This window comes from Mustelus asterias, chromosome 13 (genome assembly GCF_964213995.1).
Source record: "Mustelus asterias chromosome 13, sMusAst1.hap1.1, whole genome shotgun sequence".
In the NCBI taxonomy this organism is placed as follows: domain Eukaryota; kingdom Metazoa; phylum Chordata; class Chondrichthyes; order Carcharhiniformes; family Triakidae; genus Mustelus; species Mustelus asterias.
The window spans coordinates 9,949,493-9,968,982 of record NC_135813.1 but is presented as its reverse complement, the minus strand read 5'-3'; the positions used below and the strand labels follow the sequence as shown (position 1 = coordinate 9,968,982).

The 19,490-nt window shown below is 47.5% G+C and overlaps 1 protein-coding gene across 1 annotated transcript in view; it reads left to right on the top strand.

Moving 5' to 3' along the window:
• LOC144503046 (coiled-coil domain-containing protein 180-like) overlaps positions 1-19,490 on the top strand; it is an 88,816-nt gene that overhangs the window by 53,040 nt on the left and 16,286 nt on the right. Inside the window, exons 22-27 of the mRNA XM_078227548.1 lie at positions 3,038-3,124; positions 4,261-4,427; positions 7,501-7,568; positions 10,116-10,203; positions 15,540-15,614; positions 16,423-16,489. Coding sequence (XP_078083674.1) covers positions 3,038-3,124; positions 4,261-4,427; positions 7,501-7,568; positions 10,116-10,203; positions 15,540-15,614; positions 16,423-16,489 — 552 coding nt within the window. The remainder of the gene's footprint in view (positions 1-3,037; positions 3,125-4,260; positions 4,428-7,500; positions 7,569-10,115; positions 10,204-15,539; positions 15,615-16,422; positions 16,490-19,490) is intronic.

Sequence of the window (19,490 nt, the reverse complement as noted above, 5' to 3'; positions counted from 1 at the left end):
CAGGTTGGCACTATCCCCTGGTGCAAGTTGGCACTATTCCCTGGCAAAGATTGGCACTATCCCCTGGCACAGTTTGGCACTATGCCCTGGCACAGGTTGGCACTCTTGCCTGGCACTGGTTGGCACTGTACCCTGGCACAGGTTGGCACTGCCCCTGGCACAGGTTGGCACTGCCCCTCCCCAGGTTGGCACTGCCCAGGGCACAGGGGGCACTGCCAACTCTGCCAGGGGCAGTGCCAGAGATGAGCCTTCTAGAAAGCCGCATGGGTGGGGTTTCCCTTATGTGTGGTGGAGGGGGGCGGTGGCAAGGACATATGCCAGTGAAAGGGGCAATTTGCCTGGGGGGGGGGGGAACATGCCTGTAAAAAGGGAGAAGGGGGAGGAATTGTGAAGTAGGGGGTGGTTGGGGTCGCCCTGATGCTTGCGGGCGGAGGTCCCCCATGTCCGTGGGGGTTATTTTCGGCTCTGATCGGGGTTTAAAGGTGGCGCCCCGATCTCTGTGGAGCAGACCTTGATGGCTCTATCAGTCCCACCCACCCCACCAGAGGAAACCGCGTACTCGAGATTTCTTTTGCTCAGAGTGACTGGAAAATCTGGCCTGAGAACTCGGCTCTGCATCTGGAGAGATAGGCCGGAATTTTCCGGCCGTTCACGCCCTAATGCCACTGCAAGGGAGGATGGAGAATTTGGCGCTCAGCCAAATCTCCATTCTGGGTTGTAGGAACAGAGAGTCCTGCCGGCGTGAACAGCCGGAGAATTCTGGCCATAAACAGTGATTTTCAGTCAGAGCCTAACCCTGTGAGAAATTATTGGAAAGTTTTTCCTTGGGTCGTTGCTATTGGGTCTACAGGGTCGATATCTTTTAACCACTTTCTTACCTCCCCTGAGCACCAGGCTTTTATAACCAAGGTTTGGCGACATAGTCACTGTGCAACTATTCTCCTGCGCATTTTGGTGTATTTAAGTGCCCTCTGTTGCTGATCTTGATCTTTTACTGAGGTCTCCCAATTGAAAAATAAATCTCAGGCAAGTACATCTCAAGCTGGTGTTTGAAAATCACACCAGGAATGCCCAGAAGAGACATTGCTAGCTTTCTGGGGAAGCTTTTGCAGTCTCTCTTGCACTCTCGTGAAAAAGATATAAGGGGAAAAATAGTTGCTGTCTGATGGACATTTCTTTTCTCATGTCCGAATTCTCTAATCATAGAACCCTAGAATCCCCCCACAGTGCAGAAGGAGGCCATTCGGCCCATCAGGTCTGCACTGACTCTCCGACAGAGCATCCCACCCAGGTGCTATCCCCATAACCTCACTAATCCCGCTAACCTACACATCTTATTTATTTATTAGTCACAAGTAGGCTTACATTAACACTGCAATGAAGTTACTGTGAAAATCCCCTAGTCGCCACACTCCGGTGCCTGTTCGGGTACACTGAGGGAGAATTTAGCATGGCTAATTCACCTAACCTGCACATTTTTGGTGTGGGAGGAAACCAGAACACCTGGAAGAAACCCATGCAGACACAGGGAGAACATGCAAACTCCACACAGTCACCCAAGCCAGAAATCGAACCCAGGTCCCTGGAGTTGTAAGGCAGCAGTGCTAATCACTGTGCCACCATGATTAAGTGGCAATTTAGCACTCCACCTAAACTGCACATCTTTGGACTGTGGGAGGAAACCGGAGCACCCGGAGGAAACCCACGCAGACACGGGGAGAACCACGGGGAGAACGTGCAAACTCCACGCAGACAGTCACTCAAGGCTGGTATTGAACCCGGGTCCCTGGTGCTGTGAGGCAGCCGTGCTAACCACTGTGCCACCATTCTGTGTCTCTTCATTGCCATTGCTGTCTTTCCACTTTAATCGTGTCTTATCCTCATTCTGTAGCGATTGCACACCTCACCTTCACTCTCCTTGTGAACTGCAAGCCTTCTGACAATTAACATTCCCCACACTCTTGCAGCTTGCTTATCCCTGGGTACCTTACCTCTCCAAAAGGGTGCCCTACCCCTCCAAGTAACTCTGGCAGCTTTAGATTTTCTCCTACCTGGTCTAAAGTGCACACTTTGGGTGAAGTTTTACCAGCACGTCCTCCCGAGGTTCTTATGATCCTACTCAAGGCCAACGGAGAATGCTGTTCTCCGAGCCGAGCCCGCCCCCGGAATCGGGTCTGGTGTGCCGGTAGAATTCCACCCTTTGTGTTTTGGACACCTCATCAATGAAAGTCAGGTCAGCCTGAGGCAGCTGCGCTTTAACATGTGAAGCTGCATCTGTGAACCAAGGAATTGCAATTTGGAATCCCCCATATTCCCCTCCCTATGTAAATGGTAGCTATGATGTGGAGATGCCGGCGTTGGACTGGGGTGAATACAGTAAGAGTTTTAACAACACCAGGTTAAAGTCCAACAGGTTTATTTGGTAGCAAATACCATTAGCTTTCGGAGCGCTGCTCCTTCATCAGATGGAGTGGAAATGTGCCACATTTCCACTTTTCCACTCCACTGATGAAGGAGCAGCGCTTCGAAAGCTAATGGTATTTGCTACTAAATAAACCTGTTGGACTTTAACCTGATGTTGTTAAAACTCTTAAATGGTAGCTGCCATGCTTGGTGGCAGGATTTCCAGGTTCAGGCCTCTGCCACCATTTTCATAACAGTGACTCTCCTTTACGGAACTTCAGGACTAGGAGCAGGGATTTTCCAGCCCTGCCCACCACCGGGATCATCCGGCCCCACCGAAAGGCAATAGACTTTTGGCTCGGCTGCCGAGTCTCCCGCAGCGGATCCTGCCACGATGGAAAATCCCGGCCTGTCGCCAGAATTCTACCGCCATGGGAATTGGAGCAGGCGAGGGGAGGACAATGGGAAGGTCCATTGACCTCGGGGGGGGTTTTCCGGTCTCGGGTCGAGCGAGTCTGTAATATCCCACCCTATGTCTTTTATTAGCATTCTTTAACAGAGACAGTGAAAATAGGCTTAGTCAGTGTGAGTTCTGTTACTGTAAGTAATATAAATGTGATATCATCTCCCCCAGTTTGTGTTGCCTGAGGAACTGTATCATTTTGCCAAAATTATTCGGGACCTGATGGAGAAGAGGGCTATCTATCTCAAATGTTTGGTGGTAAGTTAAAACCATGCATTTGTGTGTGTTTGTGCATATGTTCTTAACTAAAAGAAATCTCAAAATTACACTGCCTGATAACTCATTGATGTGGAGAGGATGTTTCCTCTTGGGTGAAAATTTAGAACTGGGGGACACTGTTTAAAAATAAGGGGAATCGGGGCAGGCGTGCCGGTAAAATTCCAGTCTTAGTGTCAGGGGGATTAGCAGGGTAAATACATGGGGTTACAGGGATAGGGCTTGGGTGGGATTGTTGTCGGTACAGGCTCGATGGGCTGAATGGACTCCTTCTGCACGTTAGGGATTCTATGATCCCCATCCCTAACATCGTCATGGTCTCTTGGCACGACCCAATGTGTACAGGGAAACAAGAAGAATTTATTAAAGTGAACTGACCAGGGCATTTCCAGTGAAGTCAGCTTTCTGTTAAGCAGACGCATGGTGTGTACATTTCAACAAATGTGCGGGACCCAAGTTTTTCCCCTTCCATTGACCCTTCCAGGAAAGGTGTAGTGGCTGATGTGCAGATGTAGCTTCAGTATATAGATCTCCTTTCGTAACCCATTTCTGCTGCTTCCAGAGCTCAAGATCCTCTTCCGGAGTGGATTCCCCTGTCGCCATTCTGGGGCAAAGGCAAATGGCCACTTGTGGTGGCAGCATTTTGTGCCAGCTGTGGTAAACCACTGTTAAGCTTATTGCCTGTGTGTGTGTGTGACATGCCTGGACATGCCCCTGCCGGCCCTGCCTGAGACTCCTCCCCCCCTGGTCCCGGTATAAAAATGACTGCTCCCAACCCCCCTGCCTCAGTTGCTGGACCAGTTCATCAGCATGGGTGTGCTCCAAGTCTTTTGCGAATAAAAGCCTATTTGTTCTTGCATACAAACTAGTCTTTGCTTGATTGATAGTGCATCACCAGCTTTGTCATTTGGATTCTCATCCTGCAGTAAAAATGTTGCAAGTTCAGCAGCAATGGCAAGTTGTTCACAGTGATGGTCCCGTATGTGATATAAGCACGGCTTTATTATTTTTAGCTTTAATGGGCACACCATTCATCAACATTAATCTATCAGAATGCCCCAAATAGCCCATTGTCCATCATAATTGTATAGACATTTTATCATTTTCCTTTTCCCTAGGAACCAGCCTTAACAGAAGTCCCCTTCCAAGGACCAATTGCCACAGCCACTCGTGTCGAATTTCAGACCCACGAGAGTAAAGTAAATGAGACTCTGCTGCATCCCACCAGAAAGGGAAAGTCTCTCATTGATGATGTGGCCATTAGTGTCATCAAAGAAATACTAACGTAAGTGAGAATAGCTTCATGGTTTTACTCACACTGGCCGGAAACCAACAGCAGCATGGAATCATTGAATCCTCACAGTGCAGGAGGAGGCCATTCGGCCTATTGAGTCTGCACTGACTCTCTGACAGAGCATCTTATCCAGGTCCACTCCCCTGCCCTATCCCCATCACCCCACTAAACCCCCTTACCTACACATCTTGAGACACTTAGGGCCCTATTTTACCATTTTGACTCTAAGTGCTGGGCGGATTTGAAACTGGGAGTGTTTCTGATCCGATTTTTAGACCCGTTCTCAGGCGCCCCCATACGCACTCTGCCCGAAAAAATAAGAGCGACTCCGAGTCGCGCTGCAGAAGCCTATGGGCGGGGCTTAACGCACCCAAAATCCTGCAGCTCCGATCGGCGCCTCCAACTGCGCATGCGCAGTGAAAAAAAGATAGAGAAACGGTCCCCTGCCACATCGCTCCTGGGCCGTGTAATGCCTCCCCCTGGCCCCCACAAACATTGCCCCACCCCCACAACATTATCCTTATCCTAACATACCCTTATCCCCCCCCATCCCCTTCGCTACTCAGACTGATCGTGGCCCACTGCCCCCATTGCCCCCCCCCACCACCACCACCGGTCACCCGCAGAGTGGCAATGGCCCCCTCCCCCCTTTCCCCTCACTGGGCAGAGGCAGAGTGGCAGCGGACGCCCCCCCCTTCCCCCCCACCCACTCCCCACTGATCTGAGTGGAGCCATCTGACCGCCTCCCTCTACCCACCCCCCCCACCAAAACCCCACCGATCTGAGTCAGAGAGCCGCCGGAAGCTCTGAACGTACTTCCCCAGAAGCCGGACCGCCCGAATCGGACCTTGGCGGACCATGTCTGTTTCGTACTGAATCTGGACAGACGAACGCGGTGGTAAAGTTTGGTCATGCTACCCGTTAAGTCAATTTAAATGCATGCAAATGCATTTCAATGGCCGTCGTGCCTGTTTCAGGCACGGTCCCGATTGCAGCCATTTTCGGGCCTTGGTAAAGGGGGAACCAGCGTGGAGGCAGGCACGGATCGCGCTACTCGCCTCACGCTCGACTTTACCAAGTTTTCGCACCCGAAAACAGGCGCAACTTGATGGTAAAATTGGGCCCTTAAGGGCGATATAGCATGGCCAATCCACCTAAGCTGCACATCTTTGGACAGCAGAGGGGGCGTGGGGCATGCGCTTATCTCCCAGCATATTGAGAGATTGGTTGGCAAGCACCTCACCCCCACCCCTCCCATTGCCGGCTTCCTGATTGCTGGCCTCCTGATCACTGGTCCTGACCCTCTCTGCTGCCCCTCCTGCCCCCCACCCCAGATCGCAGGCGCGACACCCCGCCACCCGATCGCCGACCCCACCCCCAAATTGTCCCCCCCCTGCCCCGATGGCCAGACTCTGATCCTCGACCCCACCACCAGCCCCCACCCCCGATGCAGAGTTCCCGCCATTCCCTCAGCTCCTAATCCTCGGTCTGGCTCTGCCACCATCTGGCCCCGTCCCTCTCAGGCTCCGTACCCACTGGACACTGCCCAGATCCCAATGAACAGTGCCCGGGTGCCCATTGGGCAGTGTCAGGGTGCCAGGCTGGTGTGGAACTCCACTGATGGGGGCAGAAACTTGAGCGAGCCTGGACAATTGAGTCCCGGGCTCACGAACTAGATGCAGAGCACCTTCTGCATATTGCAATCAGCCTTGTGATGTTTCCCGGTGCGAGGCAGATTACATCCAAAAAAATGCACGGGAAGATTACTATTAGCCAGAGACATCCTCCCGCTGACATTTCCTGGCCCGTTGCGCTACGCAATCAGCGCATAGGCCTGGGAAAATCTGACATTAACCAAGTTCTTCAAGAAAATAACTAAGTGTGTTGATAATGGACAAGCTATAGATTTTTTTAAAAATTGGGGCTGGAATTATTCTCCCTGTGTCTACATGGGTTTCCTCTGGGTGCTCCGGTTTCCTCCCACACTCCAGGTGGATTGGCCATGCTAAATTGACCCTTAGTATCAGGGCGACTAGCTAGGGTAAATGTATGGGGTTAAGGGGATAGGGCCTGGGTGGGATTGTGGTCGGTGCAGACTCGATGGGCCAAATGGCCTCCTACTGCACTGTAGGATTCCTTGATTTTCCGACTGTTAATGCTGGCGGGAACCGCCGCCGGCAAACCTCCTCTGCAGGCTTCCCGGCAGCAGGGGGTCCATGCAACAGGAAATCCCCCTTGACAAGAATACTTGGCCGTACAGCACGCAAGAAGCAATACTTTTCCCTTTATCTCAATATATGTGACAATCATAAATCAATCAATTAACAGCGGAGCCAAAAGATCCCACCACTGGAGTCACATGTAGCCTCGACCAGGTTAGGATGGCAAATAACCATATAGGTCTTTAACACAATCGTGGTCACCATTACTGAGACCAGCTTTATATTGAATTTAAATTTCATCAGCTGCAATGGTGGGATTGAACCCATGTCCCCTGAGACTGGGGCTTTGTCAGTGCAATGACATTATCACTCCACCTTCCTTCCCTTTCGAAGGAAAGTGGATACATACTTTGAAATACTTAGAAAAAGGAGAAGTAATTTTTTTTTGATAAGTGTCACAAGTTGGCTTACATTAATACTGCAATGCAGTTACTGTGCAAATCCCCTAGTCACCACACTTCGGCGCCTGTACGGGTAACACTGAGGGAGAATTTAGCACAGCCAATGCACCTAACCAACTCACCTTTCGGACTGTGGGAGGAAACCAGAGTGCCCGGGGGAAACCCACACAGACATGGGGAGAACGTCCAGACTTAATATCAGAAGCCACAAGACAGTGACCCAAGCCGGGAATCGAACCCGGGTCCCTGGCACTGTAAGGCACTGTAACCACTGTGCTACCGTGCCACCCATAATAGGGAATGGGGAATGGCAATTGAACTAGCCTTTTCAGATAGTTGGAACAGGTCCGTTGCATCTAACATTAAACTTCTGTAATCCAATGCTACAATTCTTGTTCCGTATTGAATATATAATAATCCCATATTGTCTGTAACCTGTAGGAGCCGTAAATCTGAAACATTGGTTGATACAGATGCTGAACAAACGGAGGAACAATCTACAGTTAGAGGTAAGACAAACAGAATGCTTTGCATTTTCAACACCACTCACACAGTGAACAAAGAAGTTATAGCTGGGCCGCAAGTTTAGTTTATTTGTATTTCCTCTTTGATTGGTTCAATGAAAATTGCAGAACAAAGAAATGCCACCATCTGTAAATTGAAGAAGTGGTGATAATGTACTATGAAATTTGAAAATTGTACACCTGGGTTAGGGTAGGGAGCTCAAATAAATCAACTTTCCAGTGCCTCCATCTAGACAGTGTGTATGTGTACATATCAGGTAGGGGGCTTAACTTAACATCACCCACATTCAATATGCTGCTGAAACTGTTGAAACGAACACATGTGCAGATTACTGGAGTGTTGGCAACTCCCCAGAGGAATCATTAAACCAGCTTAATTTTCATAACATATTTGTTTCATAATGTCTTTTTGTTATAGTATTTGACTGTACATCCTCCCCTGGAATGAATAGATTTTGGGTGTGTCAGGGAAACATGTCACATTTGCTAGTCAATTGCCAAGGAATTCTCAAATTATGTCTTTTTTCTTTCCCAGTTTTGATTCCCTATCTCTCCTCGTCACCCAAAGATATGCATCGGAGACCGAGCCTGCCCTAGCGTTGCCCAAGCACCGCCTGGCAGAAGTCTCTAAATCCCAATCAGAAATGGGAACTCTGCCTGCTTTTTCTCCAGGGACATCCAGGAGGAATCTTCACCAAATCAGGATGACTTGGGAGCCCTTAAAAATGGCAGACAGGTCCCGATTCCAAGATTCCTCCGACTCCATCCCAGGCTGTCTGATTTTCAGGAGAGGCTCTAAAGCAGGGGTTCCCAAACTGGGGTCCGCGGAATCATGGTGTTCCGTGAGAGTCCTCCCGGGAGTCCGTGGAAGCTCCGGCAGCATCGTGACTAAAAGGCAGTATTGTTTTTTAAACCTTAAAAAAAAGTCCGTGAACCAAAACGTTAATCAAGTCAGCTGAAGAAGCAAAGATTCAAGAAAGGCAAAGGTCACAAATCAAAGAACAAAAGATCAAATTGACCAATCAAAGCCTGCTCTTTCTGCATAGAGCCAATTAACCCGATAATAACAAAGCAATAAAAGTGTTAATCATCCAAGCCCTTTAAAATATTAATACCAGAAGCCACAAACCCTTGACACCACTTAACCTTGGGTAAGTAAGCATAGAGTTCAGAGTCAGAGCTGTCAATCTAACAATGTTTTGCCTGGGGTACTGCTGTTTCAACAAGAGTAATGGATGTCTTGGCTCTCAGCAAAGCATACATAATGAGGCTTGGCTGAGAGCCCAGACATCCATTACTCTTGCTGACACAGCTGCACCCCCTGGAAAATATTGCTTAATTGACAGCTCTGGCTCTCCTTGAAATTGATTGCAGAGGTAAAGGTTTATTAAGGTCAATGAGCATGGACATGCCATAGCTTGGCACAGGGACCATGGAGGTGGGTGAGGGCATAGCTTGGCATGAGGGCCGTGTGGGACCATAGGTGGTGGGTGGGGGCACAACTTGGCACAGTGGGTATGAGGGGTCCATTGTGGGTTGACAAAGTTGGAGAGTTTGTCATGAAAGGTATGAAACGCTATGGGGGTGGGTAGAGGTTTTTGAATTGGCATGGAAGTGGTATGGGGACTGTGTGTGAGGATGTGAGGGCTAATAGAATAACTGGAACAAAGTCCCAGTGCACCAAGGTGGGCAGTATAACCAGCTGACCTTGGCACAGAGCAGCCCTGTGCCTACCTCCAAACTGTTTTGGGAGGCATGACCGAATCCAATTAGCTGCTGCCCTCTCAAATGAAACCCTTCCTTTGTAAACACTTTCTCCCAACTCCACTACCCACCTCTAAGGTTAAAATCTAGTCCAATGAGACTAATTTGCTTGTCACCATCGCTGTTCAGATCAGTAGACGTAGCACAGATTGAAAATAGAACTTCATAGAATCCCTCCAGTGCCGAAGAAGACCATTCGGCCCATCGAATCTGCACCAATCACAATCCCACCCAGGCCCTACTCCTGTAACCCTACATATTTACCCTGCTAATCCCCCTGACACTAGAGTAAATTTAGCATGGCCAATCCACCTAACCCTCACATCTTTGGACTGTGGGAGGAAACTGGAGCACCCGGAGGAAACACACGCAGACACGGGGAGAACATGCAAACTCCACACACACACAGTGACCCAAGGCCAGAATTGAACCCGGGTCCCTGACGCTGTGAGGCAGCACTGCTAACCACTGTACCACCGTGCCGCCCTTCTTGTTTGTCTGGCTCTCCCTGGATAATGTTCCATCAACTGAATGCTACATTGGGCTACTGAAGCGGCGTGACCCTTCCTGACTCGAAACGTTGGCTCTATTCTCTCTCCACAGATGCTGTCAGACCTGCTGAGATTTTCCAGCATTTTCTGTTTTTGTTTCAGATTCCAGCATCCACAGTATTTAGCTTTTATCATTACCAGGAATATCAGTAGGTATGTGGAATGTTAGCAGTAGCTTCATTAAAAAATCATTTTGCTTCTTCACTCACTTCAACAGGTTCTCGATTGTCATCTTTATCTGGTTCCCCAAATTTGCGCTCTGTCGGGATGTCTTCCAGAGCGCAAAAGATGGCTTCATCAGCTAGGTCAGTAAAAGTAAATTAGTGCTCAAACCTTGTATTTTTGTCACATTTAAATCTTTAAGTTTCTAATTTAGCTTGTCTAATTTTTAAATGTTCATTCATTCCTATCATTTAGACTACATCTTTAAAGTTAGCTCGGTGGGTGGTGGGGGAGGAAAGGGATGGCTCTTCACTACCCCACTGCTTTAATATTAAAGAAGCTTCAGTGGCTGTTCTCAGCCTTTAGCAGGAACAGTTATTCTCTTGATTCGCTTCAAGGGCCTTAGCCATTTAAACCTGGTACGATTCTCTCCATTTGCATGTTCTCCCCCTGTCTGTGTGGGTTTCCTTCGGGTGCTGCAGTTTCCTCCCATAGTCCAAAGATGTGCAGGTTAGGTGGATTGGCCATGCTAAATTGATCTGATTTGATTTAATTTATTATTGTCACATGCATTAGTATACAGTGAAAAGTATTCTTTCTTGTGCACTATACAGACAAAGCATACCGTTCATAGAGCACACAGGGGAGAAGGAAAGGAGAGAGTGCAGAATGTAGTGTTACAGTCATAGCTGGAGTGTAGAGAAAGATCAACTTAATGTGAGGTAGGTCCATTCTAACATCTGATGGCAGCAATGTGTGGGGTTACAGGAATAGGGCAGGGAAGGGAAACTAGACAAGGTACTGGGTCAGAGAGTCAGTGCAGCCTTGATGGGCCGAATGGCCTCTTCTACACTGTAGAGATTCTATGATTCCCTCTGAAGGTTCCAAGCCTTTTCCAGAACAAGGTAACTGATCTCAATGGGTACCAATTACCTTCTTTAGATGCATGATCACTCCACCGGAAACCAAAGACATCCCAAAACGGGGTCAGTGGTCAGGGGTCAGTGCTGGGGCCACAACTTTTCACAATATACATTAACGATTTGGAAGAAGGATCTGCAGGCACTGTTGCTAAGTTTGCAGATGATACAAAGACATGTAGAGTGAGAGGTAGTATTGAGGAAGCGGGGGGCTGCAGAAGGACTTGGACAGACTAGGAGTGTGGGCAAAAGAAGTGTCAGATAGAATACAATGTGGAAAAGTGTGAAGTTATGCACTTTGGAAGGAGGAATGGAAGCATAGACTATTTTCTAAATGGGAAAATGCTTAGGAAATCAGAAACACAAAGGGACTTGGGAGTCATTGTTCAAGATTCTCTCAAGGTTAACGTGCAGGTTCAGTCGGCAGTTGGGAAAGCAAATGCAATGTGAGCATTCATGTCAAGAGGGATAAAATACAAGAGCAGGGATGTACTTCTGAGGCTGTATAAGACTCTGGTCAGACCCCATTTGGAGTATTGTGAGCAGTTTTGGGCCCCGTATCTAAGGAAGGATGTGCTGGCCTTGGAAAGGGTCCAGAGGCGGTTCACAAGAATGATCCCTGGAATGAAGAGCTTGTTGTATGAGGAATGGTTGAGGACTCTGGGTCTGTACTCGTTGGAGTTTAGAAGGATGAGGGGGGATCTTATTGAAACTTATAGGATACTGCGAGGCCTGGATGGAGTGGACGTGGAGAGGATGTTTCCACTGCGAGGAAAAACTAGAATCAGAGGGCACAACCTCAGGCTAAAGGGACAATCCTTTAAAACAGAGATGAGGAGGAATTTCTCCAGCCAGACAGTGGTGAATCTGTGGAACTCTTTGCCGCAGAAGGCTGTGGAGGCCAGGCATTGAGTGTCTTTAAGACAGAGATAGATAGGTTCTTGATTAATAAGGGGATCAGGGCTTATTGGGAAAAGGCAGGAGAATGGGGATGAGAAAAATATCAGCCATGATTGAATGGCGGAGCAGACTCGATGGGCCGAGTGGCTAATTCTGCCCCTATGTCTTATGGTCTTGTTAAAAAATAATTATTTTAGCGTGGGGCAGTGACAAAGCCTGTTTCAACAAGAGCATTGGACGTCGTGGCTCTCAGCAAAGCATACATAATGAGGCTTGGCTGAGAGCCCAGACATCCATTACTCTTGCTGACACAGCTGCACCCCCTGGAAAATATTGCTTAATTGACAGTTCTGGCTCTCCATGAAATTGATTGCAGAGGTAAAGGTTTGTTAAGGTCAATGGGCAAGGACATGCCATAGCTTGGCACAGGGACTTTGGAGGTGAGTGAGGGCATAGCTTGGCATAAAGGCCATATGGGGCCATAGGTGGTGGGTGAGGGCATAACTTGACATGGTGGGCAAGAGCTGCCAACTCAGTTTGGATGCGTACCTGGAGTTTTCACCATGTGACCTCCAGCCACCAACTGCCCCACGCAGTGCGACTAGCCTTCTGCCCACATCCTACCCCCATCTCCAGTATCTCTAAAACTGATAAAAGGTCAGATTCAAAGAAAGATGACACATTTTTAATACCTCTATTATCTACACTGTATGAACAGCCTACCCTAAAAAATAGTTTCCTGAGTACTAACTCACAGAAAATGTTTTGTTTCACGTGGTTACTTTTTAGAATCATAGAATCCTACAGTGCAGAAGGACGTCATTTAGCCCATCGAGTCTGCACCGACCACAATCCCATCCAGTCCCTATCCCCATAACCCCATGCATTTACCCTAGCTAGTCCCCCTGACACTAAAGGTCAATTGAGCATGGCCAATCCACCTAACCCGCACATCTTTGAACTGTGGGAAGAAACCGGAGCACCTGGAGGAAACACATGCAGACACGGGGAAAACATACAGACTCTGCACAGACAGTAACCCAAGCCGGTAATCCGAACCTGGGTCTCTGGTGCTGTGAGGCAACAGTGGTAACTACTGTGCCACCGTGCTGCCCACAAACAAGAGATGTCAAACTGAGCACCAACTTTGTAAATCAGTGGCTGATACCTTTTGGGAAATTAAGCACAATTCTTGAAGCGATTGGCACAGCAGCTGTGAATTAAGCTCCTCCATCAATGGTTATGGGTGAAAATGCAGAACAAAAATCTGACATGACGCAGCATCAGGGCATTGTAATTTTCTCCAACGAGTCCAGATTTCAACGTCACAGTGGAACCGCTTCGGTCATTTAGTCAGTGTGTGGTAAATACAGCAGAGACAACGAATATTGTTTCCTCCACCAAGTCTCTGACACTCATTGCAACCAGAAACCCAATCATAAGACATAGGGACAGAAGTAGGCTGTTCGGCCCATCGAGTCCCATCAAGATCCCGATTGCAATGGGCTGACGAATGGCAGATGGAGTTTAATTTAGATAAATGCGAGGTGATGCATTTGGGTAGATTGAACCAGGTCAGGACTTACCCAGTTAATGTTAGGGTGTTGGGGAGAGTTACAGAACAAAAAGATCTCGGGGTACATGTTCATAGCTCCTTGAGAGTGGAGTCACAGGTGGGCAGAGTGGTGAAGGAGGCATTCAGCATGCTTGGTTTCATCGGTCAGAACATTGAATACAGGAATTGGGACGTCTTGTTGAAGATGTATAAGACATTGGTAAGGCCACACTTGGAATACTGTGTGCAGTTCTGGTCACCCTATTATAGGAAGTATATTATTAATCTAGAAAGAGTGCAGAAAAGATTTACTAGGATGCTACTGGGACTTGATGGACTGAGTTATAAGGAGAGGCTGGATAGACTGGGACTTTTTTCTCTGAAGCATAGGAGGCTGAGGGGTGATCTTATAGAGGTCTATAAAATAATGAGGGGCACAGATCAGCTAGATAGTCAATATCTTTTCCCAAAGGTAGAGGAGTCTAAAACTAGAGGGCATAGGTTTAAGGTGAGAGGGGAGAGATACAAAAGTGTCCAGGGGGGTAATTTTTTTCACACAGAGGGTGGTGAGTGTCTGGAACAAGCTGCCAGAGGAAGTAGTAGAGGCGGGTACAATTTTGTCTTTTAAAAAGCATTTAGATAGTTACATGGGTAAGATGGGTATAGAGGGATATGGGACAAATGTGGGCAATTGGGATTAGCTTAGGGGTTTTAAAAAAAAGGCGGCATGGACAAGTTGGGTCGAAGGGCCTGTTTCCTTGCTGTAAACCTCTATGACTCTATGAGTCTGCTCTGTTATCCAACGAGATCATGGCTCATCTGATGTGATAATCCTCAACTCCACTTTCCTGCCTTATCCCTTTGATTCCCTTACTGATTAAAAGTCTGTCTACCTCAATCTTGAACATCCTTAACAACCCAGCCTCTACAGCCTTCTGCGGTAAATAGTTCCATAGATTCACGAACTTCTGAGAAAAGAAATTCCTCATCATCTCTTAAATGGGCAACCACCTTACTCTGAGACTATGCCCTCTGGTCTGAGACTCTCCCACAAGGGGAAACAACTTCTCAGTATCTATGCTGTCTGGCCCCCTGAGAATCCGATATGTCTCAATAAGGTTGCCTCTCATCACCAGGATTAAAAATATTTCAGGTCAACTTGCTGTCTTTGTCCACCGAGATGTGAGCACAAAATAAATGAGATATGGTGCCAGCAGATAGTTATTTACTGACCTTTGCCGCTTGCCTTGATTCTCTTGCTTCCCTGTCATAGAATCATAGAATCCCTACAGTGAAGAAGGAGGCCATTCAGCCCATCGAGTCTGCACCGACCACAATCCCACCCAGGCCCTATCACCTTGACCCCACATATTTATCCCGCTAATCCCCCTGACACTATGGGGCAATTTAGCATGGCCAATCAACCTAACCCACACATCTATGGACTGTGGGAAGAAACCGGAGCATCCGGAGGAAACCCACGCAGACACAGGGAGAACGTGCAACTCCACACAGACAGTGACCCGAGGCTGGAATTGAACCTGGGTCCCTGGCGCTGTGAGGCAGCAGTGCTAACGACCGTTCCACCATGCAGTCTCCATGGGATAGACATTAGAATCCGCATAACAAGTCAGTTCAGTCTGAAGACAATTGATTGCATGAAATGCTTCGAGACATGTCAACATGATGTTGCACTGTATACATTTAAATCTTATCATTTAGGATTTCATTAGATGCTGGGTTTGTGACTATGAGCACAGAAAATGTTTCATTTCCTGACCTATTACTTTAACAAGCATGTCCTTCTAAACTGAAGCATACCTTTAGCATCAGCTGCACAGAGGGGGTGACATTTACCAGAGTCTCCTAAAGTCATGGAAAATATTAATAATTGGTGAATTCATACAATTTCCATTTATTATACAGCCTCTGTGCAGCGCTAGCAATGAATTGTGACTTAATGTCAAATTCCCTTCTTAGGATTTGTTTGCAGGATCTTCTGTATGTTGTCCCTGAAATCTCTAGGCAGGGTCAACTCGCTGTCATATCCAGAGCGGAAAAAGGGTCAGATTAGAATCACAATTTAGCATTTTTATCTTTCCAGTGCAACCAAGTACTCCAAGATAAACCGTTTTGATGCAAAGTATCAAGTCTTTGAGGAAACAGCAGAAGAATCTGAGTATGTCAATTTTCAAGCTAATTATTTTAGTTGCCAGCAATGTATCTTTAATTTTTGTGTTAAGTGATTATAAAATAGCTTTCAGTTACTGGTACACATGCAGTGAGTAACTTGAAAAGTTTCACCCCAGAATGCTGTTCAGTAGCACTTCACCAGCCACAGAATATTACACAAGGAGACAAGAAATAGAAGCGGGAGTCGGCCACCTGGTCCTCCAAGCCTGCCCCGTTATCCAGTACGATCATGGCTGATCTATGAGCATAGCACTCTCAGCCAACTCCCCATAGCCCTCTATTCCTCAATCTATCAAATACTTATCCACCTCCGCTTTAAACACTTCTAATGATCCAGCCTCCATCACACTTTGGGGCAGAGAATTCCAGATATACACCATCCTCTGCGAGAAGAAATTTCTACGCACCTCAGTTTTAAATGACTGGCCCTTTATCTTGTAGCTGTGTGGCTCCCTATAGTCTAATGCTGTTCTGGCCTAGAGCAACCTTGCGAGACCTATTTTTACCGCTGCACTCATCCAGATGTTGTTATCTCAGCTTTGTTAAGGCGTTGTAAGGTGGGAACAGTGGTAAAGTCCACGATCACCACCTCCTTTGTGACATCTTTGTTCCTATCAGGCCTTCAATGGAGCAGATGGAACTTCTGCTCACATCTAATAGGAATTCCCAGTGAACGCCCCTGAGACACTGGCCACCATTCCAAACCCTGCCCGCCCCAACCCCCAAACCACTGAAACTTACACCTCAGAGCCAACATGTGTAAAACTTTAACGTGAGCCTTTTGTCTTTTTCAGCCATTTTAAAGAAATCGTAAAATTTATTTTGTGGGAGAACACTAATGCATTACTGGCAGCTGCTGAGGTGAGCACTTATCCTGTTCTTTACAAGAGATGAACATTTTGCCATGAATTCTCATTTCCAGTAATCATCTTGTTATGATCCCAGCTGATGTTAATATTGGACAGGTCAGATCCCAGAGTGAAACCTGGCTTTGATAGATCCTAACTGTGTTTTTGAAACCATGGTGGAAAGTTACCCAAAAAATTCGTAGGAATCTGCCGATGAACTTTTAACACAAACAATAAAATGTTTATTGAACAAGGAAATATGAACTATATTATATCAGACGTAAAGGTTGAAAAACTCTCAATAAGTTTATTTATTAATATCACAAGTAGGCTTACATTAACGCTGCAATGAAGTTACAGTGAAAATCCCCTAGTCGCCACACTCCGGCGCCTGTTTGGGTACACTGAGGGAGAATTTAGCATGGCCAATGCACCTAAACAGCACGTCTTTCAGACTGTGGGAGGAAACCGGAGCACCCGGAGGAAACCCACGCAGACACAGAGAGAATGTGCAGACTCTGCACAGACAGTGACCCAAGCTGAGAATTGAACCCGGGTCCCTGGCGCTGTGAGGCAGCAGTGCTAATCTCTGTGCCACCCACCGTTCCATCATCCCGATATCAAAGAAAAGCCAGGCATCGTGCCTTAATGACTATTGTCCAATGGCTCTGACATCCATCATTGTGAAATGCTTCGAAAGCCATGGCATGAATCAATTCCTGCCTCCTAGATTGCCTAGATCCACTACAGTTCGCCTATCACTGCAACAGGTCCACAGCAGATGCCATCTCCCTGACCCTAAACCCAAACCTGGAACACCTGGATAACAAAGACACCTATGTCAGACTCCTATTTATTGACTACAACTCAGTCTTCAACACTATTATTCCTACGAAACGTATCTCCAAACTCCGTGGCCCAGGCCTCGGCTCCTCCCTCTGTGACTGGATCCTAGACTCCCTCAAACCACAGACCGCAATCAGTAAGGATGGGCAATAACACCCCCTCCACGATCATCCTCAACACCGGTGCCCCACAAAACTGCGTCCTCAGCCCCTTACTCTACTCCTTACACACCTATGACTGTGTGGCCAAGTTCCCCTCCAACTCAATTTTCAAGTTTGCTGGTGACACCACCATAGTGGGTCGGATCTCAAACAATGACGAGGCAGAGTCCAGGAAAGAGAGAGAATCTGGTGAACTGGTGCAACGACGATAATCTTTCCCTCAATGTCAACAAAACAAAGGAGATAGTCATCGACTTCAGGAAGTGTAGTGGAGGACATGCCCCTGTCTACATCAACGGGATGAAGAGCTTCAAGTTTCTAGTTGTCCAGTTCACCAACAACCTGTCCTGATCCCTCCAGGCCGACACTATAGTTACAAAAGCCCATCAATGGCTCTACTTTCTCAGGAATATAGGGAAATTTGGCATGTTCGCTTCAACTCTTACCAACATTTGCAGATGCACCTTGGAACCATTCTTTCTGGATGTATCACAGCTTGGTATGGCTCCTGCTCTGTCCAAGACCGCAAGAAACTACAAAGGTTGTGAATGAAGCCCAGTCCATCACACAAACCAGCCTCCCAACCACTGATTCTGTCTACACTTCCCGCAGCCTTGGAAATGCAGGCAGCATAATCAAAGACCTCACTCACCCCAGACATTCTCTCTTCCACCTTCTTTCGTCAGGAAAAAGATACAAAAGTCTGAGATCATGTACCAACCGACTCAAGAACAGCTTCTTCCCTGCTGCTGTCAGACTTTTGAATGGACCTACCTTGCATTAAGTTCTCTACACCCTAGCTATGACTGTAACACTACATTTTGCACTATTTTCCTTCTCTGTGAACAGTATGCTTTGTCTATATAGTGTGCAAGAAATAATACTTTTCACTATATACTAATACATGTGACAATAATAAATCAAATCAAAAACCCTGTATCTGCTGCCCGTGTCCTTCTTGATGGAAGTGTTTGTGGGTTTGGAAGATGCTGTCTAAGGATTTTTGGTGAATTGCTGCAGTGCATCTTGTAGATAGTACACACTGCTGCTACTGAGCGTCGGTGGTGGAAGGAGTGGATGTTTGTGGATGTGGTGCCAATCAAGCGGGGCTGCTTTGTCCTTGATGGTGTCAGGATTCTTGAGTGTTGTTGGAGCTGAATGGGCATCTCAGTTTCCAACATGGCACGCAGGAAGCTTGTGTTCATTAAAGTCATTGGTGTATGCCGCCCGCAATATTAGTACAGACAAAGCAATGGGTGTCAGGGCCCGTGATGGTAACAGTTATCAGGCAATGTGCATATGCATAATCATAGAATCCCTACAGTGCAGAGGGAGGCCATTCAGCCCACCGAGCCTGCAGCAACAATCCCACCCAGCCCCTATCCCCGTAACCCCATGCATTTACCCTGCCAATCCCCCTGACATTAAGAGGCAATTTAAAATGGCCAATCCACCTAACCCGCACATCTTTGGATTGTTGGAGCAAACCAGAGCACCTGGCGGAAACCCACACAGACACGAGAAGAACGTGCAAACTCCACACAGAAAGCAACCCGAAGCCGGAGTTGAACCCGGGTCCCTGGCACTGTGAAGCAGCAGTGCTAACCACCGTGCTGGCCTTGGTGTCTGTCGCCTGTTTGCAATGGTGCCGGTTCGCATGGATTCAGGAAAATCTTGTCCATATGCAACCTAACCAGCTTTTTAATGGGAATACAGGTGCAGTAGTGCTCCCCCAGGCTCAATGTTAAAACCACAGGCTACTGCCAGGGACCAGGGTGTCCTTTAGAATGGAATATACATGCAGAATAGATGAAGGAGATGGGATATGGTCCTCAGTAAGCACACCATGCACCTTGGACATTCTCTCTTCCACCTTCTTCCATCGCGAAAAAGATACAAAAGTCTGAGGTCACGTACCAACCGACTCAAGAACAGCTTCTTCCCTGCTGCCATCAGACTTTTGAATGGACCTACCTTGCATTAAGTTGATCTTTCTCTGCACCCTAG